Source organism: Protopterus annectens, chromosome 3.part1 (assembly GCF_019279795.1).
Source record: "Protopterus annectens isolate FY-2018-M chromosome 3.part1, PAN1.0, whole genome shotgun sequence".
In the NCBI taxonomy this organism is placed as follows: Eukaryota; Metazoa; Chordata; order Ceratodontiformes; family Protopteridae; genus Protopterus; species Protopterus annectens.
This window is the reverse complement of record NC_056732.1, coordinates 1463903316-1463918275: the sequence shown is the minus strand read 5'-3', so window position 1 is coordinate 1463918275 and position 14960 is coordinate 1463903316. Positions and strand designations below refer to the sequence as shown.

Here is a 14960-nt window from a genome sequence, read left to right as displayed (position 1 = left end):
ATTGGCTGTATAACAGGAGGAAGAAAACCATGGCAAAAAATAGGAGGTATATCACCCAGCATGATAAAAGCACTCTCATCAAACTAAACAAACAACTCAGAGGACAAATAAAGTCTACCAAAGCCAAATTTGAGGTAAGTTTGGCTTCCCAGGCCAAGGACAACCACAAGGTATTATTTAGCTGTGTCTGCAATCCTCAAATGGCAATACACAATTGTGTGCAGAACTCATTGTAAATGGAGCCACCTATACTGAGCAAGAAGATATAGCAAACCTCCTGGCTGATAAATTCAGTTCCAACTTTACTCCTCTCTCCCCTAAACCTTCCCTCAGGAAATATCAATTATAACTCCCTCTACTGTCACTAGGGAACAGGTCCTTAATGCTCTCCCTAAGACCAAGAACACTGCATCAGTGGGCCCAGACAGTATCACAGGATGCCTTCTAAACAGCATGAAGCATGACCTATCAGGGCCTCTGGAATTATTATTTAACTGTAGCCTCCAAACAGGCTTCATGTCTCGTAAATGGAGAAAGGGAACAGTCATCCCTCTGCACAAAGGTGGGCCATCTACAGACCCTGGAAACTACAGACCTATAAGTCTCACTAGTCTTATATGTAAAGCCATGGAAAGAATTATCATGGAGATGATCAATAGCGATATAGCAAACCTCCAGATACTGGACCCAACCCAGTTTGGTTTCGTCAAGGGCAGATCATGCCTACTCAGTCTGGTGGACTTCTTTGAGAAGGTCACCAAGGCAATGGATGAGGGCAAATTCATTCACACTGCCTACCTTGACCAGGCCAAGGCATTTGACACAATACCCCACTCAGGTATTGTTGACAAACTCAAGAGGTTAGGTATAAACCCATATGTCACCTGGTGGATAGCCAACTGGCTCACAGACAGGACTCAGGAAGTCAGAACTGGGGAGTCCACCTCAACAAAGAGGCCAGTCACAAGTGGAGCCCCTCAGGGATCAGTCCTTAGATGGCTCCTTTTTGGCATTTACTTCTCAGACGTCAAGGCCAATGTCAGTGGTCTCTGGCTGACTAAATTTGCAGATGACTGCAAATTAGCAGCTGTCATTGAATCTCACACTGACACAAATGTTCTCCAGGAGGGGCTGACACAGACAAACAACTGGTGTCAGAGCCATGGACTAAAACTAAATGCCAAGAAATGCATAATAGCATCCTTTTGGAAGTCATCCATCCCTGGTAACTATCATATTGACAACACACCCCTTAGAGTTGACCCAGTAGTCAGGTACTTAGGGACATACATAGATCATCACATGTCTACAGTTGTGAGGAAATAATTCTATGTTGTGCAACTTATAAACAAAAGTATGGCATCTAAGTCCAAGGAAGTCATTTTTTCACTGTATTTGACATTTATTAGACCTATCATTGAGTGCAATGCCCCCGTTTGTATATACCTAGCCAAGCATATCCAACAATTGGAATGTCCACAGAGGTTACTTACTAAAAGAATACAGGGCTTAAGTAATATGTCCTATGCAGACTGCCTCAAGGCCCTATCCATGTATTCTGTCTCCTACAGGTTTTTGAGGGTAGATCTATGCCTAGCATACAGGGCATTGTCAGACCCCACTCTGATGGACCTCATGCATATCCACAAAACAAACAGCACCAGGATTACCCATTCTAAAGACTTAAACCATTGTCTGTGATATAAATAGCACCTGCTGGAGATATATATATATATATATATATATATATATATATATATATATATATATATATATATATATATGCATCTCAGAAACAACCCTATCTATGGAACAGGCTCCTCATTCATGTGAAGTACAGTTCTTCCTTAACCCAATTCAAGTGCAACTTGGACAATTGAATGGGAAACCGGAAATTAATCCCTGGTTTGGCACCTATGTCTCTAGTGGACAGAAGTAATTTGTAAATGATTCATCTCTCAGGCCCATGCATACACTTATCAAGGGTATGAGAACTTGTCAGAGATTTGGGATACATGGCTAGGCTTAAAAAAGCCCTTGTGGTCATTAGCCTAGTAAACACCTATGAACCTATGAACAATAAATACAATAAAATACATTCCTAGGAATATTCAGCTGTATATATGTATTAAATGTACCACAATTTCTAACCACATCAGAACTATATCAGCTAGATATGGCTATGTGGAGTATGAGCAAATTTTGTATATGTTTATTTCATGGCCCATGCAGCCAGGAGTGTAGTTCAAGAAACTTGAATGGCAGATTACTGAATGTTACTGGTATGTATTCCCTGGAGACATCACTGGCTTGTACTCTTTGCATCTGAATGTCCTACACCAGTGACACGTGCCAAGGTTGAAGCATACCCCATCAAATTACAGGCAGAGGCAGCTGAAAAATCATGTGGGCCCAGTGTTTGCTGCTGTAAATTAGGCAGTAGTGCTGTAGGCATGACTGTACCCACTGCCCCATAACAAACACAAGATGCATTGGGAAAGCATCTCTCTAGCCTAGCAGATATAATTCTGTCAGCAGGCTTGCTTACTTGCATGACTCAGTACCACACACCAAGGACTTCAAAGATTACACAACCCATACTAAACGATGAGAGTGAAAGAGAAATGACGAGCTATGATAGCCCGACTGTTAGTTCCTCCAGCTTCAACACAGGCTGAGGTTAAGGGGCTGTTCCATTGCTGTGTTTCTGATATAGGCCGTGGTACCCTGACACAGTCATAAGTTCATAGGTTCATAGGTTGGTACTGGGCTATCTGCCCGAAGGCATATATTAGCCCAGCCACATTGTGCGGTATTCCCCTCCCCTTTAGTAGTTCCCTAGACCCTTGTACTAGCAGCTAGTGTATGGTACACACTGGGAGGTATCACTACAGCATGCAGCCACATTACTTGGGCAGCTCACACATATATGTAGTATGATTAATTCAGGCATGACAGGATGAGTATCATTACAGCAGTTCCCTTGTTATATGGCCACTGTGGGTGACTAGTGCTGTATGTAGGCCATTTTTCAGCCTGATGTTAGCATATACAAAGAATAAAGTATTGCGAGTTGCACTCTCTGCTGAAGACAGTGTTGTACCCTACTATTAGTGCTAGAATCCATAATGCAGAAATTAAAATGAGGTCTCGTTCTGCCCCCAGTCTCCACCATCACTGCTGCTCTAAATGAATCAGTTAAGTCCACTTAAACTGAAGTTTGGCCAGTGCAGACATCAATGCAGACATCCCTGACCATGTCCAAATATAGTCTCAAGTATCTCTGTAGAGATAACTGAAACATTTCCTGAAGAATGTATTGGTTATGGTCATGCTTTGGGTTTTTCATGATCTTATCAACCAACTAGCTAATGATAGCTATAAAACTACATGCTGTATTAAAAGATTTATAAAGTATAGGGAATCAGAAATGATGAAGCAATTGTTGGTAAGTTACATTAGACTCAAACTAGAGTAAGAAATAATAATATAGAAACCTTATAAGAAAACTTGCATGAGTAAATTGGAAAAAGTGAAGCAGAAATGTACCAAGGGCATCCATGGATGTGAGTGTCTAATTTAATATGAAGGATTAAAATATCTGAACGTGTGCAGTATCTTATATAGGTATTTAAAAGATGACTTTATTTGGGTCCCCTTCATTTGATTGACTTTTCGGAACAGCAAAACTCTGATCATCGAAGAGCAGAGGATCGAAGTTCCGAAATGTGAAACCCTGTGAATTGATATTGCTACAGTGTGGAACAGGAACTTTACCATTCTCTTCACGGTAGTGTGATCTGTGGGTGGTGCAGAGGGGCTTGCCCCCCTGCAAAAACATGAAATCAGGAGTGTTAGTGTTGTATTTATTTATTTTTTCCATAGGTTCGTCATTTCAGAACTTCGATCCTCTGCTCTCCGATGATCAGAGTTTCACTGTTCTGAAAAGTTGACCAAATGAAGTAGACCTCCTTATTTAGGTATATAAGACATTCAGAGACATCTCCTCTGGGAATGTTTGGGGTTATAAAAAATAGTAGAGAATCATCAGACTGTACAGGAGATTGTATAGGAATAATAGATGTATGAATTGGTTCTCCAAGAGAGTAGCTGGTACCTGAAATAGACTACCAACTTTTATTAAAGCAATCACTAGTTTAGATATTTTAAGAACAATCTAGACACTTTTTATGGGACGTTACTGTTTTAGTATATTAGCAGCCTAAAATGGCATTGTTGTCCATAACTAAAATATTTGTATGTGCATATGTATATATTTACATATACATTTATGTATATGATGATGGGAAGCAGCACTTTCAGTCTACATAGTGTATAATGTGTTATTCAACAGAAGTAAAATCCTTAAGTACACGAGTGGAAAATTCATTGCAAGTATAATATTGTAGCATGAAGGCATGTTGGGTTGATGAGAACTCATATTTCGATATACCAAAAAGGCTTTTTGTCTAAAACATGTAAATATCTATAGACCATGACCATAAAAGAAAAAAAAGAACTATCTGATTTAAACATAGAGATAAAGACATTTGTGAATAGAGTCACTGAGCACTGTGAACTTTAACAAGTCACCTCTTTGCACACCTGGATACCTCTCAACCTCTTAGAGCAAGAAATCTGGGCAAAGCTACAAATAATGGAGGGGAGCAAAGACCCCAAAATAGGGTCACTTTTTAAATATTGCTCTTACAAGTTTAAAATGTTGTTTTACATCAACATGAATTTTCTGAAGAATATGAAGTCTGAAACTCAAATGTCTGCCATTATTTTCTGACTTCAGTCCTCAATGATTTGCCAGTGATTAGCAAGAAAACCACAATTTTATGAGAAATGGGTCAAAAATATGAGGCGAACATCTGGACAGTTGAGAGGTATGCCTCTTTGTAAAAGCATTTCTTTGCAGAAAATAATATGCCTCAAAGAAAGGCAGCTTGTGCAAATGACTAGTAGTTAATGATGTGACTTTAAAGAATTAGGTCTGAATGCTGCATATTTAGGACTCACTGACTAAGTATTAAAGTATAAGGGATTTTTTTTAGCTTTTTAGAGTATAAGCTTCTATACTTTGTATCTCTTTTACTCCTCTATAGTTTTATTTCTAGCTCCTTTTTCATTAGAAAATAGTTTCCATCTTTTGTTACCTCATGATCTGTTAAAATAAGGAAAATGATAAGCATAATAAAAGATTATGGCCAGACAAGTAAACGTAATACTGCTTTAAAAGTGTTGCTTTATTTACAAGTATGGTTAGGTAATATGGTTAAGTGCATGCTTATTTTCCTTTCTTCAATAATTTATAACAGTGAAAAAATGCTTTTTATATCCTTTAACACACCAACATACATGTTGTAAAAGAAAATAATTCAGGTTACCAGGCTTCGTGATCATTTATCATGAGTTAATGAATTCTTTTAGCAGAAACCTTTGTGCCAAAAGAACTCATTAGCTCCTGACAAAGGGTTTATGCAGTCAAAGAGTTCATTCTTTTTCTAACATCTGCGCTCATCCAGCAAAATGTATTAAATCATTTTCTTTTTAAACCTTTTATTACTAAGATCAATACCCAACATAACCAATTTAATTTATAATCAGAACTCTTTTAACCAGTCCCTCATATAGTACAAATGGTGATGATGCAGAAAAGGACAGTCTGACATAAAAAGCCAAGTATATGTGCTTGTAAGAAGTAAAAATTCTGTGTATTATCAAATGCTCAGTAAAGACATTTACACAGGGGACACCAGTCAGAGAAACTGCCTTTGTCATTTTGATTGGAAGATAAAGTGTGTATTCTTCAGGACAGAAAGATTGAGGTAATGTTGCTTTTATGATATGCAGAGCTGTGAGACGTCAGTATCTCAATGGATGCCACCAAGTTAAGAATGTGACATTTATTGAGAAAAACAAGATGTGATGAACTGTTGTCTTGCTGGGGTCTTAGTACGTGATCTTTGTGCCTTCTGCAGAGTTATGAAGGAACAGCACTCTGATAACATAAGGTGAAATCCTAACAAAGGTCTGGAAGAGCTATTGTATTCTATTTCTTCTCCCATGCTGTTTCCATATAATATAGAACTAGAGTCATACATACCTATTTTGTACAGTGACAGTCACATGTAACACAAATTTGATTGACATGTAAGATCATATCATGGGTCATCATTAGCATAGTACAAACACCAGCTTCTTTCATATAATGAAACAAGACCCACGGCTTTCCTGAAACAGCTTAGAAAAAATACATATACTGATCCAAGTTTTGAAAGGGAACTTAATATATTTTAGAACAATATAATCATTTGTCACTCACCATTGCCTCCACATCCCCAACACACACATACCTTCATGCTCAAAAATTCTAAGTAAGGCAGCATATTTTTTCAGCTGTTTACATCCTCACAAATATGTAATGTGTTTTAGAACCTTTTAAAAATATAGACATATGAATCAGGCTGATGGACTTAAAGGTTTCCTAAAATGGTGTATGTTTGTGAAACCCACAACATCCTGTAATTTAGATGGGAGGGTGGTGTACAAGGAGGTATACTAGAAAGTTGCCAGACATATTTACACTTAACCAATATTATTACTATTTAGTTGTAGAAATGACCTATTTAGGTGTTATATCAATGCAGTTGTAATCAACAACTGCAAATCATAAACAGATGACATCTGAACAATATACAGTCATTGAACAAATAGTCCAGTAGAACTCATGCAAATCTCAGTACTCTGAACCTTTCTAAGAGGTCTTTCATTCCATTTTGGACATTTTAAAACTTTTGACCAGAAACCACATTTTTATGTGCTTAACAAATATGTCTGGAAGTATAGGCATATTGGACATCAAAATTAACATACAACTGTACAACTGTACATCATATAGTCTGCAAACAAGCACTATACACCTTCTAAATAGTGTGGATGAGTTTTAAGATTATATCACATAACTGGCCCAACAAAATCTAAAGATGACATATATTCCTTGCTAAGACAGCATTACTGGGACTAGCTTAATGTTCAGTGCTAACTGGTACAGAAAGGGTTAAGCATCAATAAAACAGTTTACAATTATTCTTGATGTGGGAGGGGCAGACGCTGTTTCTTGCAGAACTGCGAAGGCAGTGCAAAAGGAGCAGGCAGAAGATAGGGTACATATGCAATGCAGAGTATATTTTACTCTGGTGCTGTAGTATGCACACAATATCATGCTATTTTCTTTGCCCTGTGAAGAAAGGTATTAAAAAGTGATGCCAAACACAGTACACTTACACCAGCCCACAGGAATGTATATGGTCCACCTAAGACAGGACATGGAATTCAATCAGCTCCACATAACTTTACTGAGTATACTGAAAGGGAGGCTAGTTGAATACACATACACTTAGTAGGAGATGAAGAAAAAAAATACTGTAAAGTTATGTTCAGGGAGGGTTGCCACCTTTTGAAATGGCCAAAGTGGGACATATTCGGGACACACATCAGATTTTACAGGCCGGCACATACCCACAGTCAGTACAAAGGATAGAACTTTACTTTTTTGCCTAAATAAAAGCTTATTCTTGTAGCAGTTTAGTTGCTTATTCTGTTTCTTGTAACATTTACGTATTTTAGATACAGAAATAACCATTTTATGCAACTATTACATAACATATGGAACATAATTATGTTCTACAATCTCAGGACATTTACCATTTTTAATATTTTTTGTCAGGACACAACTGCCCAAGGAGGGACTGTCCCTCGCAAAGTGGGACAGGTGGTAACACTATGTTCAGGTGGTCGTTTACCTTATTTTAAAACTGCCGCCTGCCATGAATGTACATAGGGTGAGTGACACCCTCCTGCGAGGACAAGATGATCTTGTTTCTGCTGCGAAGCTGTGGTCTGCACGTAGCAAGGACATGACCACTTGCACTAGACAGCATTTAGGGACATTTCCACCTAACTCCACATAAACCCACGTTTGCTTAAGGAATATGTTGTGCACTCGTGTATATCTTGCAGAATTGTTTGGCGTAACTTTTAGCAAACCTTGTGTTTAAATGTATAGGGAACTATTTCAGTTTTTTTGGTTTGTCAAATAATTGTGAAATTACTCTGTAATTCGGGACAGTTTGTTAAGTACATCTAATACCATTTAAAGAACGAAATGCTACAGTTGTTATTTATCGTATCATTTCTAGAAATGTTTTATGTTTCAGCACTAAACCCAAGATTAAGAAACAATTAAATCAAACGCGAGTTTCTCCACTTCATATGCGCTAATCCACGAAAAAGTTCCTAAAATAATTGTATAACCCCGGTCATTATTTATAATTGGCATTCTAAAAAATATGTGAAAATAAAGGAATCGTGGCAGGTAGTGTCTTACACATACCGAATTAAAGGTCAGGAGGCGCATTTCTGTATTTATCTAAGCTACGAAGTTCTCGTGGGGTACACACGACACCATTAAGGTGGTATTAATACCAGGGATGAGCTGTGACTCTCACCTCTTTACACGCAAAACTTGGGAGGCTCAACAAGTCCCCATCCGTCTTATCTTATTCTTACCATTCGGATGACGCTAACGGAGACGAAAGGGCGAGGACAGTGTTTGAAATGCCAGAGTCCCGTCTACCTGGCACAAGGTAAAGTGACAACTTGCTGAGACAGGAGATAGACGGGGGCACCGTTCCACAAGTGATCAGAGCAGCAGATTTAAGTGAGATCAGCAGTACGTCTTCTGTGTGTCAGAACTCTCAGCCCAAGGACTGCAGGAACTGAAAGACAGAGATCACCCTCTTCCGAGCCAAGGCAGATCGTGATTATCTGCCTAGAACCCACCCAAGACCTAACAGCTACTCACATTCATCAAGAGTGCAGGTGTTTAAGTCTTTCTTCTGAGCTGACCTTTACTATTTGCAGCAACTTAAGAGTGGGACTGAGAGCTATAGCCAGTCGTTACAGGGGCAGCTCAAAGTTTTGAGTGTTTTTTTGCAGCGCACTTCACGCTGTTGCTAACTTTGCGGGCTCTAGTTCTCGGAACTGATAAAACAGATTAGAAAAGGAGTGCATTCTGTAAAAAGTCGATTGTCATCACCAGTATCAAGAGACGTGTAAGGTCCTCTGGCGCTGGGAGGTGGTCTGCTGAACTGCTCCTGGTCACACGTGAATGGGGAGATCATTTAAGGTGGAGAGAGGGCTGCACGACAGTAGACTGTAGGATCTGCCTTTAACCCACGGAGCATTCACAGACTGTGAAGGCTGGCAACACAGTAGCAAGGGTCCCAGCTCTGCTTAATATAAATTGATCAAATAATAGATTTCATTTCTTGCTCAAGGCCCCCCTTTAACCATCAAAATTTCGTCCAAAAGCAGACAAGAGGATCGCCCAGCTCTGACCCGTATCGTGGGCAGGAAGCGGCTGATCGCAGCTGGAGCGTTAGGGGTCATCATGGTATTGCTGCTAGTTATTCTCATCCCGGTACTTGTCAGCTCTGCTGGTACATCAGCTGCGCACTATGAAATGCTCGGCACCTGTAGGATGGTGTGCGATCCATATGGAACCAAATCGCCTAACACAGCCACAGCAGAGACTGTGCGAGACCACAACTTAATGCAGTCCCTACCCACCTTCATCCAGGGGCCCAAAGGAGAGTCAGGTCGCCCGGGCAAGGCAGGGCCCAGGGGGCCACCTGGGGAGCAAGGTCCTCCAGGTCCAATTGGCCCTCCAGGCGAGAAAGGAGAACCAGGCAAGCAGGGATTGCCAGGACCACCAGGACCTCCGGATCCCAGCTCTGCAGGAGCCATCAGCGCAGCCACCTACAGTACCGTACCCAAGATCGCTTTTTATGCCGGACTTAAACGACAGCATGAGGGTTATGAGATTCTCAAATTCGACGATGTGGTAACAAATCTGGGCAATCACTATGACCCAAGCACTGGCAAGTTCACTTGTTCCATCCCTGGCATCTACTTCTTCACCTACCACGTCCTGATGAGGGGAGGAGATGGAACCAGTATGTGGGCTGATCTCTGCAAGAATGGGCAGGTAAGTTGAGGACTGCAACTCCCTAGTGGCTAAATAGCTGGCTGCTGAAGACAAAAACTGACAGGTACTTTAAAATCTTTTTCATATTCAGTATCAGAGATAGAAATGGGTCACAGTCAGGTGGGCTGAATTAGTCAGGAGGTATTTGTAAATAGAAATATTCGAAATTCTGCTCACAGAACGAGGAAGATTATAAAGTGTCTGTGTATGTTTTGTTGTTATTAGTATCAAGTGACATCTGATAGTAACACATATGCCGGACAAACAATTGCACTACCACGTGGGCAGAATACTCTGTGGAAGGGTGGGGGGCATGACCACAACCCCCCCCCCAGACATATACACACATATAATATAACAATCATAATTTTCTGGATCACCTGTTCTCCTGTAAGAAGGCTGGCAGAAGGGCACTGGTACACAGGACCCGAAGCCGGTAAGGTGAACCGTAGGCGGAGGTTGACTGGAAGGCAGGACCAGGTTTTACATCTAGCTATTAACACGGAAATAAAAACGATTACTGTACAATAATTTCAGACATTGAGAGGCAAGACAAAGGAACTCATAAGCAACTCGGGCGATTTGTAGAAGGTGCTGAAGCTGGAACTCCCTTTCTAGAGAGGGTCTCAAGTTAAAAGATGTCTTAATGTCTTAAGTATTTTTCAGGGATTCCCCACAATTTTGCGTTACTGCATTTAACTGCAGCGGTAAAATACAGTTTTCCTGCCCGTAAACGTTCCAGCTTGGAGTGGCGCTCGGATGATGGGAGATAATGACAGGAAAGTTTCTCTGCCGGGTTCAGGAATGAAGTGTATCATTCATTCAATTTAACCCAATGTATGGTTGCGGGGGAGCCTGAGTCAATGGTACAGCAACTTATATTGAATGGGGTGCCGTCCAAACGCAGGGTACCCAGGCACATGCCCTCGCACCTCCCCCGCATAGCTTAGGTCCGATTATCAAACACAGTGTCACTGAGGGTAGTGTTCAGAATGGGATGCGATAATGATGCTTCATTAAAATGTGGCTGTGACATGCTGAGGGATGCTAATTTAGTAGGGGCAGTTAATGTTTAAGCTACGGGTACATTAAGGTCTGGGTCTCTAACCAGATATTCGACTTTTTATTAAGTAGCGCGCCTGATCAAAGGAACTACGAGGTATTTATATTTGTAGAGTAGTATATAAGGAAAAGCAAAGTGCGCTTCCTTTGAAAACACGACAATAAAAATGTGCTGAGTGTGTGCGTGCGTGCGTGTGTGTGTAATTACTATTTTTTCTTAAGATTTCATAGATTTGCTTTGCTCATACTTTTAGTACGCACACCAATTTCTATATAAAATATGTATACATTTCATTGTGTATTTTCAAGTGGTGCGTGTGTGTGGTGTATGTGATTGGAGTGTTAAGCTAACCATCTGAAATTTTAAAGATAAGTTTAAAGATAAGTTTAAAGATAACTTGCTGCTGATGTAAAGGATGTAATTTGTTCTGATTACCTGATTACTTCACTTGCTTGGCAGTACTTCCTTTCAATGAAACGGCTTGTATTTGATGTTTTATTTTATCAATGATGAGAAGGCGATTAGCAATGACACGTTTTTATTAATAGTTTTCTTACTCGAACAAAACAACTTTAACAAGTTTATGTTTAGGTGGATAATAACGGTAACATTCAGGTTATGTGGTGCCCCCTAAATAATGGCGGGCAGATACATTAAGCAGGTACACAGGGGTCCTCTTGTAACTAAGTGGCTTTCTATAAAATCGGATAATGAAAGGTTAATAATAGCCAAGGCAAAGCCAAGCATTTCTCTTCCTAAGAACAGAAATGGGGCTATCGGGAATAGGACGCTTGAAGCTACTGCAGTTTAAACAGTAGTAGGAAATGGAATGCTAGTGAAGAAATGCTACCAGACACACACTTTGATGAAAAGAGTGATGAATCATGTGCTGAAATAACTGGGTGTTCTGCACTGTTTTTGCAATATTTAATTAATCTGAAGGAAGACCCATTAGCCACTAATTGTGTATGTATATGTATATATATATATATATATATATATATATATATATATATATATATATGTGTGTGTGTGTGTGTATATATATTTATATATGTGTGTGTGTGTCTATAAACAGACTCATGTAATATGGTGTTACTTTGCAAGTTTGCATTCTTCTGTGTGTTAACAATTTGTGATGTCAGCATTCTGACCTTCAGGTGTTACACTTGTTCATCTAACATCTTAAGGCTTTAAGTACATTTTCATTTTAGAATGTGAAAATAATTTACTGCAAGCTTATTTATTGATACATTTCACAAATGGATTAAAGCTGCAACAGGCGAATGTCACCCATTCATTTCTGGTAACAGAGGCACAGAAGGTGAAAAATAAAACATTAACAGGAGCAGACTTTGCTGTATTTTCTTTATGTACATTGCCCCTTTTTAACTGACAGTGCCCTGGACTGATTACTGTCAAGATGAGCATTTTGGGAAAGCTTTGTCTATAACTTGTTTTATTAAAGAAGAAAATAAAATGTATTGATCTAGCTAGACATGTACAGTGACTGAATAGCAAGAGATTGTATTTGCAATTCTTCAGCCTTGGAGGCTTGTTTCATTCCAAGTGCAACTGCATTATTTTAACCTACTTTGATTTTTCTGTAATTTTAATTTTGACAGCTAATAAAACATATTTCAGCAACAATGTGTAACACTCACTAGTTAGGCAGATGGTCCTTCAAAATACAAAAAATATGCTGCAGTCTGCAAAATAGTTGACATTTATTAAAGTTTGGGTATTTATGAATGTTAAGTGATTACTTTCTTGTACAGGGTTTGTGCATGTGGATTGTTTATATTGTTTTGCTTAGATAACCATGGTGGGCTGCCAAGGTCAGTGGTCTTGAGTTTGTGATTCTTTCTCTGCTTCGTGAGTTAAAGTGTTCCCCTGTGTGTTCATTACACAGAAATCTTGCTAAAGTTGTTTACCTGAGAACAGAACCAATGTATCACTGAAAGTTTTTATTTTTATTTTTTTTATTATAATATACTAAACTAAAATGCATAATATTGCAAAGCATCTCTTGAGGGCACATGCATGTCAAGCCTTCTTCTCCAAGTGTGTGGAACGGTAACTTTATTAAGAACAATTAGTATTTCAACCAGTGGTTGTTAACCACTTATTTAATCTGTCTTACTTTCAGTCTGGTGATATTATATCCTTTATTTAATTCTTGCTAAAATACATTAGGATACTAAAGGTATAGACTACATTACCAGATGTTGATATGTAAAATCACTTAATGTACTGAAGAAAAGACAGCTGTATATGAGGGAAAGTCTCATTATAACATTAAATGACACACACTAATTCCAGAATATCTGTACTACAGTGTTTGTAATTTTTTTTTCTCATGGTCGGATAACTGATTGCTCCATTTCACTTTTTCTGTAAACTTGTTGTTTATTTTATAGAGGATTGATACTTATGCTCCTTTGTCCCTTGGTTCTTGAGAGGAGGACAGTGTAAATAAAAAACATAACTATTTTCTTTTCTGTGCTGAAGATAACATTTTTTATCTTATCTGGCATTACCTATCCCATTAATATTTATTTAAAAAAGGTGTGTTTCCGTCTAGGTGTCTATCTGTGACTTGTATGCATCTGCATTTTTGGGATAAAAGTACCACAACATAATGGATTTATCCCTGGCACCATTCATCCTTTAAAAAATAATGCTTACATGACAGCAAGGCTTCTTGTATTCTTAAATCACACTCAGAATAGCTGCAAAGACGAAAAATGATATTTAAAGAAAATGTTGGAGAAGCATTTATATATGCACTGACCACATTTTTATTAAAACCTAGCTGATATATGCCATCAGGAAATTTAGCCCTCTATATTAGGAATTTCTCTGTATAGTTTTAAAATATTAGATCTCAAAAAATCCAGACTGTATGCTGTTCAATTCAATTACTTTATACTGTCCCATTAACAGCCTGTATTAGATGGTAATAAAACTGCTAAGAATAAATGTTGACCTGGAGAGATAATAACGTTTAACAAATAATTCAATAACATTTGATAATATTTAATAAATAATACAATAAGAAGTTTAAGGTCTCTATAGTAAAGATGAGAAAATATATATTTTTTGTTTTATTCTTGTTACATTTTCTTATTATACTGTTTGATTTAATAAAGGCTGTTTGTCACAAGAAAGGGAGTTAGGAAGAATACCGTGAAACTTAATCCCCACAAGCTAATGCTAATATCCCTAACAGTATATATATATATATATATATGTGTGTGTGTGTGTATGTATATATTTGTTGACTAGGTAAGCCCACTGGACATGGACTTCCTTATCAGAGGCTATTCAGAGTCACATAGCAAGCAAGTGCAGGTTGTGGGAATCAATCATAGGTCTAAGCAGTCTAGGTCTAGTGGCATGTATTCTAAAACTACTATACCCTTACCACCAGACAGACATTATGCGATGGACATAAAGTACAGAAAGTATTTGTGCAGATTTTATTTACTAACGTGAAAGCATCAAGCAATATATCAATATGAGAGAGACTTTCCCATACCATTTAAAAGCAGCAGGTTATGCGTACAATTGTCAAAAATTTAACTGATGTAATGTGTTTCAGCATGCATTATAATGTTCAAAGGGGCAGGCAGTAGATGAGTGTATATTGCTTATTAGTTGTGTTTTTGTTACCATGATCAGTCATTAAACCTGCTCTTGCAAGTATTTTTATGCAGTGATAATGGAATCAGTGTTAAAGTGGTATCTTATATTGATTTTATATTAGTGACATTCATTAACGTTTTGCTCATTAAAGCAATAATTTAGAGTTTCCACTATTTAATCTTTAAGCTGAGC

The 14960-nt window shown here is 38.5% G+C and overlaps 1 protein-coding gene across 1 annotated transcript in view; it reads left to right on the top strand.

Moving 5' to 3' along the window:
* The first annotated feature begins 8566 nt into the window (after positions 1–8566).
* Positions 8567–14960, top strand: part of C1QL3 (complement C1q like 3) — a 682501-nt gene continuing 676107 nt past the window's right edge. Inside the window, exon 1 of the mRNA XM_044067534.1 lies at positions 8567–10057. Coding sequence (XP_043923469.1) covers positions 9461–10057 — 597 coding nt within the window. The 5' untranslated portion in view covers positions 8567–9460. The remainder of the gene's footprint in view (positions 10058–14960) is intronic.